Below are 17,181 nucleotides of genomic sequence, written 5' to 3' on the forward strand. Positions count from 1 at the left end.
TGTGTGAGTGAGCGATTCTAGTGCGATTGCATCGTGAGGTTGCATCGAGTGGCACTAAGTGATCGAGTTGCAAGCCGGTGGTGCTTATTACTCTTGGAGGTTGCCACCTCCTAGATGGCTTGGTGGTGGTCTCCGTCGAAGCCCGCAAGAAGCTTGTGCGGCGCTTCGGAGAAGTGCTTTGTGAGGGGCATTGTGCTCACCCTGTAGGAGCCACGAAGATCAACTTTAGTAAAGCGTGTCATTGAGCTACCCTCACTTCTGGGGTAGGTTCTTACAGCGCCCAACGTGCGGGCTTGGCGAGTGATGCCAATTAGTCGCCGAACCACCAAGTGAGCGGTCGACACAGCGGGGACTAGCGTGTTGGCAGACACATGAACCTCGAGAGAAAAATCATCATGTCAACCTTGTTCTTCCCATTGGTTTGCATCCCCGTTACAGAAGCTTGCGATTACTTTCATATACATTGAGCTTGTGTTGTTGCTTTTGTAATTAGTTAGCTTGTGTAGCTTGCTAGTTACCTTCTTGCTTGTGTAGCATAGAAGTAGCTCCCTTTCGTGGCTAATTTGGTTTGTGTAACCTTGTTAGTCACATTGCTTAGTTTGTGTAGCTAAGTAATTGTGCTCTCTAATTTGGCATTGGTTGCCTTGTTATTGAGCATTGCTAGTGAGCTTAGGTGGCTTTGTGCTTTTGCTTACTAGCATGAGTAGGAGCTCCCTTGTTGCTTTAAGTACTAGTGGCATAGGTTTGTGTGACCTTGCTCCTAGAATTGGTTAGGTGAGCTCTAGCTAGCCCGGCACCTTAGTTGCTTAATTAGTATCTTTGGAAGGTGCTAGAGAATATAGATAGAGGGGTGTAGTCTTGGCTAGACCGATAGTTTTAATTCCGCACTTGTTTCGGTTAGCCGACGCGATTAATTTTAAAAAGGACTATTCACCCCCCTCTAGTCTGCCATCTCGACCCTTTCAACGGTTCATGAAGGTCATTGATGAAGACCCTGTCTGGAGACAGAACCCGCCTAATAGCCAATTTTTAAAGAAAATCAGCGGCATCGTTGTCCTTTTAGGGGACATGGTGTAGCTCGATCCCCTAGAATTTGTCCTCGAGCTTGCGCACTTCCGGGTAGTATGATACCATGAGGGGGCTTTTGCAGGAGGACTCCTTCATGACCTAGTCGATGACTAGCTCTGAGTCACCTCGAACATAGAGTCATGTAGCGTCGAGCTCGATGGTGATGCACAGTCCGTTGATGAGGACCTCGTATTCCATGACGTTGTTTGAGGCCAAAAAGTGTAGGTGGATCGCGTAGTGGAGCCTACTCCCATCTAGGGAGATCAGAACCACTCTAGCCCCTGAGATGGGCGCCATTACGGACCCATCAAAGTACATCGTCTAGTACTCATGGGTGATGTCTGGGGTCGGTAGCTAGATCTCTGTCCAGTCGACGACAAAATCCGTGAGAGCCTAAGACTTAATAGTGGTATAGGGGATATACCTGATGTCATGGCCCATTAGCTTGAGTGCCCACTTGGAGATTCATCCTGTGGCATCGCGGTTGCAGATGATGTCTCTGAGCGGGTATGAAGTGATGACCGAGACTTCGTGGTCGGTGAAGTAGTGCAGGAGCTTCTGGGTCACCATCAGCACGTCATATAGGAGTTTTGCACCTGGGGGTATCGAACCTTAGGGTCGGTGAGTACCTCCCCGATGAAGTATATGAGTCATTGGACCTTAAGGTGGTGTCCTGGCTCCTCCCTTGTGACGACTAGGGCGGTGCTCACCACATGTTTGCTTGCCACAGCATAGAGGAGGAGGGGTTCTCCCCATTCAGGGGCGACGAGGATTGAGGCTCTCCAAAGCTTGTTGTGCCTCCTCAGTCTAGACAAAGGTGTCCTTCTTTTTGAGGAGCATGTAGAGAGGCATTCCCCATTCACTGAGCCAGGAGATGAATTGGCTCAGGGCGGCCAAACAACCGGTGAGCCTTTGTATGCCTTTGACATTGTGTATGGGGCCCATGTAGGAGAATGCCGTGATTTTTTTGGGGTTGGCCTCAATACCGTGGTCAGACACGATGTATCCAAGCAGCTTCCCCTTCGGAACCCTGAAAACACATTTTTTGGGATTCAATTTGATGGTGAACCTTCAAAAGTTCATGAATGTTGTAGCTAAGTTTGCGATTAGGTCACAAGCTTGAGCCATTTTGACCACTATGTCATCAACATAGACAGCGATTATTGGTTTTGGCCGCTCAACTTGGTCAGGCTGGTTGAGCGGGTCGATTTAATCGGCGAAGCATTGCTGGATGCACCTTTGGTAGGTGGGGCCAGCATTCTTTAGACCAAAAGGCCTGGTTACGTAACAGTACGAACCGTATGGGGTGATGAATGAAGTTGCAAGCTGGTCGGACTCTTTCATCATGATCTAGTGATAGCCTGAGTAGGCATCTAGAAAGGAGAGGATTTCACATCCTGAGGTGGAGTCGACTATCTGGTCTATGCGTGGCAAAGGAAAATGGTCCTTCGGACACACCTTGTTGAGGCTAGTATAATCAATGCACATTCTCCATTCCCTAGTCTTCTTTTTAACAAGAATAGGATTGGCAAGCCAGTCGGAGTGATACACCTCTTTGATGAAGCCATCTACCAGGAGTTTGGAGATCTCCTCGCCTATGGCCCTACGCCTCTCGTCATCAAAGCGATGTAGGTGTTGCTTGGCGGGCTTTGAGCCCGGGACGAGGCATAGTGCATGGTTGGCAACCTCCCATGGTATGCCTGGCATGTCAGAAGGTTTCCATGCGAAGACGTCATGGTTGGCGCATAGAAAGTCGATGAGCTCGCATTCCTATTTGGCAGGGAGCTGGGTCCCGATTTGCACCATCTTGGTTGGGTCGGTGGGGTCAATCCCCACTGGTTTGGTCTCCTTGAGTGGGCGGAAGGCAGTTGAGGAGGTTGGCTTGTTGCAGTCCAAGACTACTAGAGTCGATAACTCCCCGAGCTATGGGAGCTCGGAAGAGTTGATGATGGCAGTGGCGAGCTCAAAATGCTCACGGTCGCATGTGTAGGCATGCGAAAAGATGCTACCCATAGTGATGACGCTGTTCGGTCCTAACATCTTTAGCTTTAGGTAGGTGTACTTGGGGACCGCCATGAATTTGGCGTAGCATGGCCGCCCCAAGATGGTGTGGTAAGACCCTAGGAAGACCACCATCTTGAAAGTGAGTACCTCCAAGCGGAAGTTAGCTCGGTCACCAAACATGATGGGTAGGTCGATCTGCTCAAGCAGGTATGCCTACATCCCTAGGATCACGCCATGGAAGGGAGAGCTCACTTGGCGGAGCTTCGACTGGGGGATGCACATGGCGTCGAGGGTGTTGACATAGAGGATGTTGAGACTGCTACCTCTGTCCATCAGCATCTTGGTGAGGTGCTTCTTGTGGATGATGGGGTCAATGATGAGTGGGTAGCGACTTGGTCTGGCGACGTGGGAAGGATGGCCCCTCTGATCAAAGGTGATCGAAGATTTCAACCAGCGTAGGAAGGTGGGGACAGCCATCTCGGTGACACATGCCCCTCTATAGCACACTTTACGCTGGCGCTTGTAGTAGATGGCATTAGATCCCCTGAAGATCATGATGCATTCCTCAGGGTCAAGGAAGCTGTCCCCGTCCTTGATCGCCATGCCTCCTTTCTTGGCTGCTGCCTCCTTGCCCTTTCCTTCTTTTGGCCCACCGGCCTGTCGCAGGAAGCGCTTGAGGAGCTCACAGTCCTTGTAGAGGTGCTTGACGTGGTAGGCGTGGTTGGTGCATGGACTATCCATAAGCTTGTCGAAGTGATTGGGCTAGCCCTGCTAGGGCTGCTTGCTTGCATGATCAGTCATGGCGACCAACATGGAGTTAGCCAGTCGGCGCCGATCCTTCTTATTCTTTTTGCCCTATGAGTGGAGGGGCCCTCATCTTGATCCTTGTGCTTGGCCTTCCCCTTGTCCCAGCCTCCATTGAATATTGCTCTGACTGCCTCCTCACTAGAGGCATGGTTCATGGCGACGTCGAGCAGGTCCTAGGTGGTCCGAGGCTTTAGGTAGCTGAGCTTGTGAATCAAAGACTCATAGGTTGTCCTAGAGAGGAACGCGCTGATGACGTCTGCGTCGATGACATCAGGGAGGGAGTTGCATCGTTGGAGAACCTATGGATGTAATCCTACAGGGACTCGTTGGGCTCTTGGTGGCAACTCTTGAGGTCCCAGAAGTTCCCAAGGAAGACATACATCCCCTAGAAGTTCCCAAGGAAGACATGCCTAGTCACAGATGCTTTCTCATTCCGACTACTAGGCCAAATGGAAATGAGCTCCTAGTGGGAGGTTTGAATCTAGTTGGACTCGGAAGCACTGCGGGAACAACGCTTTCTGGATGCGTCGGCCAATGGCCCATGGTCCCAGGCCATCTGAGCTAGGACTCCGGTCATTAGGTGGACAGCCACACCTAGGGTGCGTCTCACCGGTCCCCTCGATGGTCCGGCCGGCGCCCGTGCTGCCTACTCTCACGGCCGCCCGATAGACGTCATTGTCATACCAGGCCTGACACCGGTTGTTGATTATGCTACGAGGGTCTCAGTTTGGCCCAAGGCGTTCACGCATAGGCGGCCAGTGTGGAGCAGGCGCTGGGTCAGGTCATAGCATAGTTGTGGCCTCCTATTCTATGCCTGAAGGCTGTAGCAGCTAGCGGATGGAGCGATGCGTCTAGTGCATCCCTTCCCCCTGGTGGGCAGAGAGGCCATGAGTCGGTGTTGTGACGTGGAGCTCTCCACCTAATGAACGGCGGTGGTCTCTACCAGCACCTAGAGGTTCCGGTGGACCATCTGCTCCTGTGGGTCAATAGGCTCGGGAAGGCCACGTAGAAGCATCGCCGCCACGGTGATGTTCTGGCTGGCCTGAGCAAACTATGGGGGATTGTTCCCCCTGTCCATGATGTTGCGCTGGACCTGACGGGAGCAACCCCGGGCGTCGCTCACTGGGTTACACGCGCACGGTGCAGTGTGTTGTGCCAAGCGCACCAGCACAGGTGGCTGCTGGTTCTGCCGCCTTTGCCGTAGCTCCTCGTCGTGATCCTAGGCACATGCGAGGGCATCCGCGTGAGGGTCCGAAGGGGTGTGGGTCTGAAGAGACTCCACCACCACTAGCAGCTATCCTGGAGTGTCTGCCATAGCACACTCGCAGGACAGAGGGTGGCTAGGTGCCATGACGTCATCGACGCTAGAGCCATCGCTCTCAACATCATCATCCATGAGGTCGTGAAAAGAGGCGGGAGCATAGGTCGCCATACCCACAAATTCGGATGTGAGAGAGGGCGGCGCCAGCATCCATCAGAGCCCCTGAGCATACGCATCCACAGGGGATGTGAGGCCATTAGGGAACCAGTCATATGGCAGTCACGGCAGGGACAACGGGGTCCCTCTAGAGAGTCAGCAGAAAATATAAAAAAGCGAGAAGAACAGTATGTATGTTACTCACAGTGGGGTTTGAGCCCAGCGTGGGCTCGAAGCGAAGCGCAGGCGCCTTGTCGTTGAGGTCGCCGGGTCACTCAGTGCCAATGGAGGGTGCTCCTCCTCCGATGGGTGCTGGGACAAGTGCCTCCTCATGGAGGTGAAGCACGCCGAGCCAGTCAGCGATGAAGTCTAGGCTTCTAAAGAGGAAGGCCTAGGACAGATCAAAGATGAGAGGATCCCACATACCAACAGGTGGGAGAGCAGGAAACTCTAGCGAGCCGAAGCGAGTCATATTGCTTGAGCCCGCCATGGCGAAGGTGGCAGAAAGGTGGGCCATCCAATGACCAAAAGTGTGAACGTATGTCATCTTCCCCACGGACGGCGTCAACTGTCGGTGCAGAAAGTGATCAACACATAAATATTTGTAGTTTTGTCGTATGTTGTGATCGGATGTGGCCTAGCACTCAATGAGGTGGGGTTTATACTGGTTCAGACAATGTGCCCTATGTCCAGTTTCAGTCAGTGGTGACTTTATTCCTGAGCCCAGGTGCTCGAAGTTTGCTGTGGGGTTACAAATGAGAGGGAGTAAGATGGGGGGGGGGGGTGCAAGAGGTCCAGTAGAACTCTGGACCGAAGGGCCAAGAGAGATGGGAGCTCCAATGTGCGCTAAGTATTTGAGCGTGTGCTTTGTTGGAATCGTTCGAATCGTAGGTTGTTTGAATCATTTGTGAATCGATCCTCATGGACAAATCTTCCATCCATTTTTTGGATAGAGCGCATCCCCTTTTATAGATGAAGGAGATGGCTTTACAAGAGGGAGTGTGTGTGCTATCCAATCTTGTTACCCATGCCGTTGGGTACAAGTTGGTTTGTCGGCGCCCATAACACTGTTGATGTTCAGATGCATGTGGTAGGTTCCATTGTCTTCGTCTGGTGTGACAAATGTCGGCGCCTACCATACTATAGGATAAATGTCAGCGCCCACAACATTGTTCATGTTCCGACATGTCTGGAAGGTTGCGGTGCATCCTTCTGACATGGCCTAACAACACTGTCCTACAAGTGTGCAGGGTATGGCCCTTGATATTGCGGTTGACTGGAGCGCCCTGCCTTACTTGCTCTATTCATTTCCTGGGTCTTCATCGAGCGGGCATCCCCAGTCGGTCATTCCCTAGTTGGCTCTGGCCTCCCGATTGGAGAAGAGCTATAAGCAGATGTTCGATGTACTTCCGATCAGAGAAGTGAGTCAGAGTCAAAGGTGAGCATCGTTCCTTCTCGGCCAGGCCTTCCAGTTGGAGAGGCAGGCCAGAGTCAGAAGCGAGCGCCAGAGTCAAAGGCAAGCCAGCCAGGCCTTCCAGTCAGAGAGGCGGGCTAGAGTCAGAGGCGAGCGTCGGTCCTCCTTGGCCAGGCCTTCCGATTGGAGAGGTGGGCTAGACTCGGAAGTGAGCGTCGTTCCTCTTTGGCCAGGCCTTCCGGTTGAAGAGGCAGGCCAGAGTCAGAAGCGAGCGCTGTTCTTCTTTGGCTAGGCCTTCCGGTCGGAGACTAGATTATCCTTCTAGCCTGTCATTAGATTTTTTGGGCCGGCCCAGGAGTTGCGCGTCGTTCGCAATATTGTCTGCTGGGCCAAGCTTTTGTTGGGAAGCGGGTCCATGAGGGACCTCGGGATTATGAACCTGACAGGTAGTTTACCCGTAACATGGTTGAACACTACTTGAGCCATCTTTTGACACTAAAGGTTGTGAAGCCTTGATTAAATGATAGCATGGCTTTGATACCACTTGAAAGGTCCTAAATGGCTAGAGGAGGGTGAATAACTTATAAAAATCCCTACAAAAACATTAGAGCAAAGGATTAGTAACCTAAATAGCGAAATGCAATTTTGCTCAGCTCTACAAGGGTTGCAAACCACCTACGCCACAATTCTAGTTCTTAACAATCTATAAGCACAAGCAAGAGGCTATGTCACTACTGTTACACTAGTTGAGCTAACTAGCACCTAAACTAGAGACTAAACAACTAACAAGCTACTCAACTAAACAAGTATGAAACAATGTAATGCAAGGGAGATGAGTAGGGTGATTATACTGTTCGAGACAGGTGATCAACCAATCAATATGAATACCAATGAACACCGTGAGATATCCAAAGAGATAAGAGACACGATTTTTCTCCCAAGGTTCATATGCTTGTCGGCACACTAGTCCCCGTTGTGTCAACCACATACTTGGTGGTCTGCGAGCTAATTGGCACCACGCCTAGGCCCGATCCTATCAATTTATAGACCTAGAGCGAAGCTACAATAATGGGCCCTTTAATACAACTCTAATAATATAATGATGTTTCTAATAAATGTAATGCATAAAAAACATTCTTATGAAACAAGTTATACAGCTTATCTTACCTTAAAAATTTCTTCTAACATTTGCTGCTGTGAAGTCATTGATGATGGCCTCAATATCAATTTCACCTAATAGTTTCTTCTCGATGCATAAAATTGCCAAACCATTTAATCGTTCTTGGGACATTACGGACCTCAAATAATTCAACAATTTCAGCTTTGAAAAGGTTCTTTCAGCTGAATAAACCATTTCCTATCACGTACCTCTCCATTGCTCATTTTTCTAGAATAATGAGTGTATGCAAAATGTCTTGATCTGGCATCGATAGGAAACACAATATTTTCTTCTCTAATAGGCCGCTTCTCCACTAATATGTCCCTTGCTTTGTTATCAAGATTGTCCCAATTTATTGGATCATACATATCAATAGTAAAAATTGGTTCTTCATCAACATGAGTAGATTCCATCGTAGGAGAATTAAATATGGGCTCATGGTCACTCACATTATTATCATCCGTGTCGAAGCCAACATTATCTTCTATAGGGCTTTGATCTTCTAGATGCGTAGTTTGTTCCTCCACAGCAACTATTGCCCACTCATCTGGATTTCTTATAGTGCTTGTATTCCTCTTAAAAAATTATGAATAGATCCCCTTTGTGATTCTTTCAAGGCCTCTATCCTTCTCTTTTTTTTTCTTTTCTCACTTCTAGATGCATGTTTTTTGGGCAACATGAGTTCATTGTAAATTTAGAAAAGTAGTAAGTAATTTAAAAAATATGTCATTCTAAATTCAACATGATTGCTACACCATATGGGATTCCTAAATACCAAATCTAAGGAGTATAAAGAATAAAGATTGGGGTGATTAGGGGGGCTTGGCCACTTAGGGCCAAGGGCCAGTTTCTTAGCTACGAAGACCAGGAGTCCTAGAGCAGGAACAGATGGACTGTGTAAGTGCATCGAGCCCATTAGTGGGTTTTGGTGAATTGAATGATAACATAATTAAAGGTCTAACAGGTTTGCTAAGTGTTGGATAGGAAATTGAGTTTATTGCATACACTTGTGGATTGTGTAATGAGAAGTGTATCAAAGGTTCAGTAAGAAGGCAAACTTGATGATATGCCACATAGTGTTGAAATGAAGGCCAAATTGTATATTGTTGTATTGAAAGATTATGGAAACAATCTAGTTCAAGCAAAAGACAACAATGCAAATGGAATCAATGAAATGACTTTTATGTTGTGAGATATCATAGCATCATATGAAAGCAAGCATATTTAGCATATGGCAAATGAGACATGAGTTGATAATTTTGGATTGGTCTCTATAATGGCTTGCTTTGCATGAACAAGAAGAGTTGGATAGTGTAATGGCTTTGATCAAGGATTGAAGAATAAATCAAAAGTGCATAAGTGAGGAAATGTCAAGCAAAAGTGAAATGACAAAGGAGACAATGTATAATGGATATAAGATGTTCTCTACATTGGTTTGCTTGTATGGATAAAGATTTGGAAAATCACTTTGCATTAATATGATCAAGCAAGAAGTATGAAGATAGAGATTAAAGTGAGTGTTAGGAGTGTCAAGCCAAAATGAAGAGGATATAAGGAATCGTGAATTGGCTTGACCATATTGATGTTGATCCATATATGTCTCTATGTGAGTCAAACTGAAGCTTGATTGATCTCAACATTCATATGTAGAAGATATTCAAGCAAGGATCACAATAATGTAGAAATGGTTTTTCAATGGATGCTTAATATGATGTGACTTGAGTATGTCTTGATAAGGTAAAGATAGCAAGGAAAGGGCTTCGAGGTACTAAGCGGAGGTGAAGGGCAAGCGATGGCTTGAGGACTAAGGTATCATGGCTAAGGTGAAGAAGAGAGTACTTGCATTGAGTCAAGGAACTAATCAATCTATGAGGAGTCATATTGTGTTGAGGATGAAATCATTAGTAGAAGTGACTTGAAGCCATGAGGTGAACTCATATGTGTGGAAATGGTTTAAGCCATGACTTGGTTTAAGTTGATTACAACCCCTTATGAAGCGATTTAAGAAGAAATGTCATATAAAAACATTGAAGACTCAAGTGTTGAAATGGTTATATTCTCTGGATCTTGAGTATAGATATGACATACTATCAAGGGGGATGAAATACGAATCATAGACAAGTCTCAAGTGCGTAAACTAACCGAACCCAAGTGCTAACATGGGAGAAACACATTAACACACCACTTGCACTTGTTGATCTTGGAGCTTGTTCTCTGTTGTGTTGGATAGCCCTCGAGGCAAGCTTTGCGGAATGTCCAAGATCACTAAAGATGGAGTTCAGAGTAAAAAGTTATGGCGTTTTCTCTGAGGTTATCAGTGCTGTTTTTCAGAGCTATGGCAGTGCCGCGGGTCGGAGCGGCAGTGCCGCACTTATACAGGTCATAACGGCTAGTTTGTTTGGGGTGGGTATAAATACCCATCCCACGCCTCCTGGTGAGGCTGCTGACCTTCACATCACTCCTAACTCATTCTAAGCCATTTGTGAGCTCTCTATAACCCCTCTTTTTGTGAGAGTGAGTGATTAGTGCGTGATTAAGTGTTAGAGAGCAGATTAGAGCAAGGCAAACCTTGAGCACTTGTTGGGTTGCGTCAATCATTCGTTGTGCATTCGTTACTCTTGGAGGTGAAGCCTCCTAGACGGCTAGGCGTCGCCCGACGAGCTCCCATGCTTGTGGTGAGTCACGGGAAAGTTTGTATTACCCGGAGATCTTAGTGGAAACCTCAAGCTCAACCTCAGTGTTGGACTTGAGAAGAGGATAGGTTTGGAAGAGACCCAAAGCCTTTGTGGTTTCCTCAACAACGTAGACATAGGCATGGGTGTTCGCATGAAGCGATTTGAGAAGAAATGGCATATGAAGACATTGAAGACTCAAGTGGTTGAAATGGTTATATTCTGTTGATCTCGAGTATAGGTATGTCGTATTATCAAGGGGGATGAAATACGAATCATAGACAAATCTCAAGTGCTTAAACTAATTGAACCCAAGTGCTAACATGAGAGAAACACATTAACACAACACTTGCACTTGTTGATCTTGGAGCTTGTTCTCTGTTGGGTTGGATTGCCCTCGGGGCAAGCTTCTGAAGTGTCCTGTCATGCGAACATCTCTATGTTTCTAAACCTCGCTATGTCTGGGTGTGCTACTATGTTGCTGTTAAACTATGCCCTCCTATTTGCTTTATCTGTTATTGCTTATCGGTTGCTGTTACATGTTACTACTGTGGGCTCTGAACCTGATTGTTGGCACATTTCTCGCCTGATGCTCCTAGCGACATCAGAGATCTTTCTCGTACACAAGTTTATCGATGAATACACATAGTTGGCATATCCTATGTTGGAACATTCGAGGTATTAATGTGTCTGAAAAATGGGATGTGATTAGGGATAAAATCGAAGAAAGCTCCTGTTCTGTTGTCTGTCTACAGGAGACAAAACGTGAACACTTTGATATGTCCTATGTCAGAAAGTTTGCTCCAAGACGCTTTGATAAATTTGATTACATTCCGTCTGTTGGTGCGTCGGGGACTCGGGGGGGCATTCTAGTTATCTAGAACAGTGCTATATTCATGGGGATTGTCATTGACAAACAGCAGTACGGCATCACATTCAGTTTTCGTTCTATGCATAATAACGAGATCTGGAAGCTGACCACAGTTTATGGCCCGTGTGATGAACCAGCTCGTTCGGAGTTTATCAACTGGTTTAGAAGTCATGAGATTGATGATTACGAGAACTGGATCTTTCTGGGGGATTTTATCTTCTATCGATCTCTAAGCAACCGCAACAGAACTGGAGGAAATCTTGGTGATACTTTCATTTTCAACGATGCTATTGGGCACCTGGGTTTAGTTGAATTACCTTTGAAGAGGAGAGCATATACCTGGAACAACATGCAATCAGACCTATTGTTGGAACAGCTAGATTGGTTCTTCACGTCCCCAAATTAGACAGTCGAGTACCTAAATACAGAAGTATTGCCTTTGGCAAAGATTACTTCAGACCATCTTCACTGCCAGATTGTGATCAGTACTAGAATCCCCAAGGCAAATGTTTTTCGTTTTGAGAACTTTTGGGCTGAACAAAGTGACTTCGTAGATACAGTACAAGAATGCTAGAATTCTGCAGCTCCAATGATAGACGCAGCTCGTACCATCTCCGCAAAATTTAAAACACTAAGATCAAGGCTGAAAATCTGGAGTAAGCATCTATCGAATCTCCGTCTACTTATAAGTAACTGCAATGCCATCGTTAGCTTTCTGGACTCCCTAGAAGACTAGAGAGGGCTATGTAGCCCATAAGCAAATCTCAGAATAGTTGTCAGAAAGCAGCTCAAGACTTGGCTTCGGTATAAGAATATCTATTATCTATTGGCGTAATAGATACACAGTCAGTAGGATAAAATTTGGTGATGAGTGCACGAAGTTTTTTCATGGTATGGCCACAATTTCGTACAGAAGAAATGCTATCTCACAATTGAAGAATGAGCAAGGGGTCTGGATTCAAGACCATGAAGGAAAGGCAGGTCTTTTAAGGTCTTCCTTCAGACATCGTATGGGTACGACATCTTCACCAAATATGCTCTTTGACCTGTCAAGCATGGTTACTCCGGTAGATGGTCTGGATTTTCTTGTTGCTCCCTTCTAAGTTGATGAGATTGATTCTATTGTTAAGCGCATGCCAGCTGACAAGGCTCCTAGACCGGATGGCTTCAACGGCTTGTTCTTAAAAAAAATGCTGGCAGTTTGTCAAAAGTGACTTCTATGCACTTTGCTCGGTTTTCTTTCAGGGGTAGGCCAACCTGGAATGCATCAATACTTCCTACATCACCCTTGTTCCTAAGAAGGATAGTCCAGAGACAGTGAATGATTTCAGACCGATCTCGTTGATGAACATCTCCCTCAAGCTAATAACCAAGATTTTGGTAGATCATCTATAGACAGTTATACTGAGATTGGTCCATCAAAACCAATATGGTTTCATTAGATCCAGAACTATACAAGATTGCCTTGCATGGAGTTATGAGTACATCCATCAGTGTCATCAATCAAAAAGAGAAGTGATCATTTTGAAGTTAGACTTCGAGAAAGCCTTTGACACGATAGAACATTCCACCATAATCCAGGTCATGACACATTTGGGGTTGCCTGATAGGTGGATTCTTTGGGTACACCGTATCTTGTCATCAGGATCACCAACGATATTATTAAACGGTGTACCTAGGAAATTCTTCAAATGCAAAAGGGGAGTGCGTCAAGGGGACCCCCTGTCCCGAGCAGCAGAACTCTTGCAAGTGCTAGTTAACAAAGCAGCGAGCATGAATATATTGAAACGACCTCTACCACATCCGAATGAGGATTTCCCCATTGTTCAGTATGCGGACGATACATTGATGCTCCTCCAAGCTGATGCCAGACAGCTAGTCTTCCTGAAAGCAATGCTACATAGTTTTGCTGAGTCAACGGGTTTGCATGTCAACTATAGAAAGTCACAGATGTACCCAATCAATGTTCCTCCGAACAAGATGACCAGATTAGCCAGTACATTTGGTTGTGACGTGGGCTCGATGTCCTTCACATACTTGGGCTTACCCATGGGGACTACCAAGCCTAAAATAGATGATCTCACTACGATGATGGATAGGGTTGAACGCCGCTTGTCAGCCTGCTCCACCTGGCTCTCATATACTGGTATTGGAGATGATAAACTCAGCAATCACTCCGATCACTACCTATGTTATGTGCACCATCAAGCTATCGAAAGGAGTTATTGAGAACATTGACAGGGCAAGAAAGCAGTGTCTTTGGAGAGGGAAGACTGCAAAGAAGAAAGGGGGTAATTTAGTTGCTTGGCCAACTGTCATGATGCCCAAAGAGAAAGGAGGCCTGGGGATTATCAACCTTCGCTTGCAGAATTATGCTTTACTCATGAAGCACTTGAGTAAATTCTATAATAAAGCTAATATCCCTTGGGTTCGTTTAGTCTAGAGCAAATATTATACCAATCGTGTTCCACATGTTGCCAGAGAGATGGGATCCTTCTGGTGGAAGGATGTGCTTCGCCTCTGTTCTTTTTAGAGGAATTGCTAAATGTGAATTGGGCAGTGGGGCCTCGGTATGCTTTGGGATGACCTGATCTGGCTAGATGGAATTTTAGCGCATAAATACCCAAGGCTAGCCTCCTTTGCAAAGTCTGATGGCATTTCAATTCTTGAAGTCATGCAAGCTGAGGATCTAGACACTCTTTTTATGCTGCCTCTCTCTGAGGAAGCCCTTGGTGAACTTGAAACTCTATAGGAACAGTTGCAAGAGATAGATTATGATCAAGATTCTACCGACAAATGGGTACCAATGTGGAGTAATAATTACACTTCTCGACGGTTCTACTCCCATATCTTCAGTGCCATTGAGGCGCACCCAGTCTACAAGATGATCTGGAAGTCAAGATGCACCCCAAGAATTAAATTCTTTTCATGGCTCATTTTGCTGGATCGGCTAAATACAAAATCTATGCTGCAGAGGAGACACCTAAATGTACAAGGCAGCCCGGTCTGTGTCATGTGCAACTCGGGAGAATTGGAGACCATAGAGCACCTTTTCTTTGACTATCCTTTTGCACAAGAGTGCTGGTCGGCGATTGGCATCACCTGGGATGAATCTCTGCAGCTATTGGATAGATTAACCCAAGCACGCTCATCACATGTCATCCCCTTCTTCACTAAAGCAGCGCTTATAGCAGCTTGGGAGCTCTAGAAGCTGCGCAATGATAAGGTCTTCCAAAGACGAGATCCAAGTCCAGGACTCTGGTTATCTAATTTTAAGAGTCAATGTTTGCTTCAATCTGTTAGGCTCAAAGATGACCTGCTGTCATCCTTTTGTGTTTGGCTTGCTGCTTTTAGTTAATTACTATTTGTATAAACTTCTGCCTTTTTTAAATTAATGAAAATCCTTTAACACTGTGGGGATCTCCCCCACAGTTTTTTGCGTAAAAAAAAACGTGGACATAGACAAGCCTTGGTGGCGAGCTGAACCACAGGATAAATCTTGTGTCTTGTCCCCTCTATGTTGATTTGCATTATTTGTGTTCCACTCGATCTACTTGGTTGTGTGTGTTTGTGAGTGCAGGTACTTAATGGACTTACCACTGGACATCTCCATGCACATCTTCAAGTTTGGGTTCTAGGCGTAGCTGCTGTTGAAGCTCTCTGCGCAGGCGCGGCAGTGCCACATTCTCAGTGAGGCAGTGTTGCAGTACGGCAGTGCCGCATGATGGAGCAGCAGTGTCGCGCACTCTACTAATCTGCTGCAAGTTTTATTTGTTGTTAATTTTCAAAAGCGCCTATTCACCCCCTCTAGGCGACATCAAGGTTCTTTCAATTGGTATTGGAGCTAGGCTCTCAAATTCGAGCTTAACCACCTTGAGAGACGACGTCGACAAGTGGGGAGGTATCTCTAGAACTTCTACTTTTAGATGGTTCAAATTATGTATCTTGGTCCGCTAGTGTGCTTACTATTTTTAAGGACATGGGTCCTCATATCGAGCGGATTGTAGATGTAAGCATTTCTCCTCCTAATGATGATTTGGTCATCTTATCTAAAGAGGAAGTGAAATGCTTACAACACAATGCTCAAGCTACTAATGTCTTAATTTGAGTAAAGATATTTTTGATGCCGTCATATTTGGAGATGGTGAACTGCTTGAGGATGCTCATCTCATTTGGACCATGCTCAAAGAAAGATATGACAAGTGTAAATGTGATGAGAAGTTGCTCTCATTGGATGAACCACTTGAGGAGTGCTCAACTTCACCAACAAATGAAGAGCCTCAAGTGATTCTCCCAAATGGTCAAAGTGATCATGCCACATCCACTTCCTCACCAACATATGTGAATGGTAATGAAATGGTTGGTGAGAACAATGCTTTTACATGTGGTACTTCTACTTCCTTTAGTTCTTGTGAGACTAACATTTTGAAGGAAGGAGAAGCTTGTGATCGATGGAGGCCAAATGATGAATCCACCTCACCAAGAAACTTAACTCTCTGTGCCACTTCTCATGTGGGTCTCATGGTAAAGAAAGAGAAGAGTGTGGCAAGTGAGAGTGAGAGTGAAAGTGAAATTGAAAGTGAAAGTGAAAGTGAGAGTGAGAGTGAGAGTGAGAGTGAAGATGAAAGTGATGATGATGATGAGTTGAATCAACACTTGGCACGTCTAAGCAAGAAAGACAAGTTGATGGTGCTCAAGCTCAGAGAAAATTCAAGAGCAAGAAGAAACACTTCACGACCAAGAAGTGTTTCTCATCAACAAGATCAAATGCTTGGAGAAGTTGACCAAAAAGCATGAAAAGCTAAAGTGCTCTCATGCTAGTTTGGTTGAAAGGTATGAAAACTTATCAATTGAGCAAACTCGTACTATTAACTCTCCATCTTGTGTTGCTCAATTATAAGATGAGAATTATGTGCTCAAGGACAAGATGGAAAGGCTCACTAGTAAGAATGAGACTTTGCAAGAAAGTCATGATGGGCTCTTGTGCTCTCATGAGAAGCTTATGGATTCCCATCTCATTCTAGAAATTGCTCATGAGGTTGTGGTAACAATGGTAAAATTATACCTACTTCGCACTCACAAGTGCACATGTACACAAGTTCCATATATTTTATCATGTGCTAACAATTGTTGCTCTCAAGTAAGCCAACCTTCCATTGAGCATGTACTTATAGAAACTTGTGATGATTCCATTGCAAAAGAAAATGAAGAGCTCAAGGAAGAGGTTGAGAGGCTAAGAAGGGACTTGATTCAATGGAAGGGCAAGTGCAATGCTCAACCTTCTCAAGATAACCATGAAGACATGGTGAAGAAGCTTGAGAAGGGATCAACAGATGAATGCATCAAGCCCCATCTAGAAGGTCACAGTCCAACAATGGCAAAGTCAAGGGGAAATTTGGAGAAGTGCAATCTATCCAGAATGTAGCAGTCCCACTCAAGGTTGTGAAGGTTCCAGGATGCGGCAGTGCCTCATCCTAGAGCGGTAGTGCCGCACCTAGGCAGAACAGCAAAGCCTCCAAGGCCACCAAGGTGCAACTTCAACCAAAGAAGACTCATCACTTGCTTCAGGTGCAAGGAGGGTCACCATGTAAGAGATTGCCCCTTGAAGAAAGAAAATAAAGGCATGAGAAAGATTCAAGAGAAGAAGAAGATGGCTCATGTCAAGTGCCTCAAGTGTTCCAACATGGGACACAATGCCTCTATGTGTTCTAACAAGGTTGATGACCAAGCCACACTTCCAAAGAAGAAGACAAGAAGAAACAAGAGAAA

At 45.9% G+C, this 17,181-nt stretch overlaps 1 protein-coding gene across 1 annotated transcript; it reads left to right on the plus strand.

Annotated features, from left to right (window-relative positions):
• Positions 1-15,591: 15,591 nt before the first annotated feature.
• LOC136499664 (uncharacterized) lies at positions 15,592-16,209 on the plus strand. The gene has a single exon (XM_066495237.1). It carries the CDS (start codon positions 15,592-15,594, stop codon positions 16,207-16,209), a length of 618 nt encoding a protein of 205 aa, XP_066351334.1.
• The last annotated feature ends 972 nt before the right edge of the window (positions 16,210-17,181 follow it).

The sequence above is a fragment of the Miscanthus floridulus genome, chromosome 13 (assembly GCF_019320115.1).
Source record: "Miscanthus floridulus cultivar M001 chromosome 13, ASM1932011v1, whole genome shotgun sequence".
NCBI lineage: Eukaryota > Viridiplantae > Streptophyta > Magnoliopsida > Poales > Poaceae > Miscanthus > Miscanthus floridulus.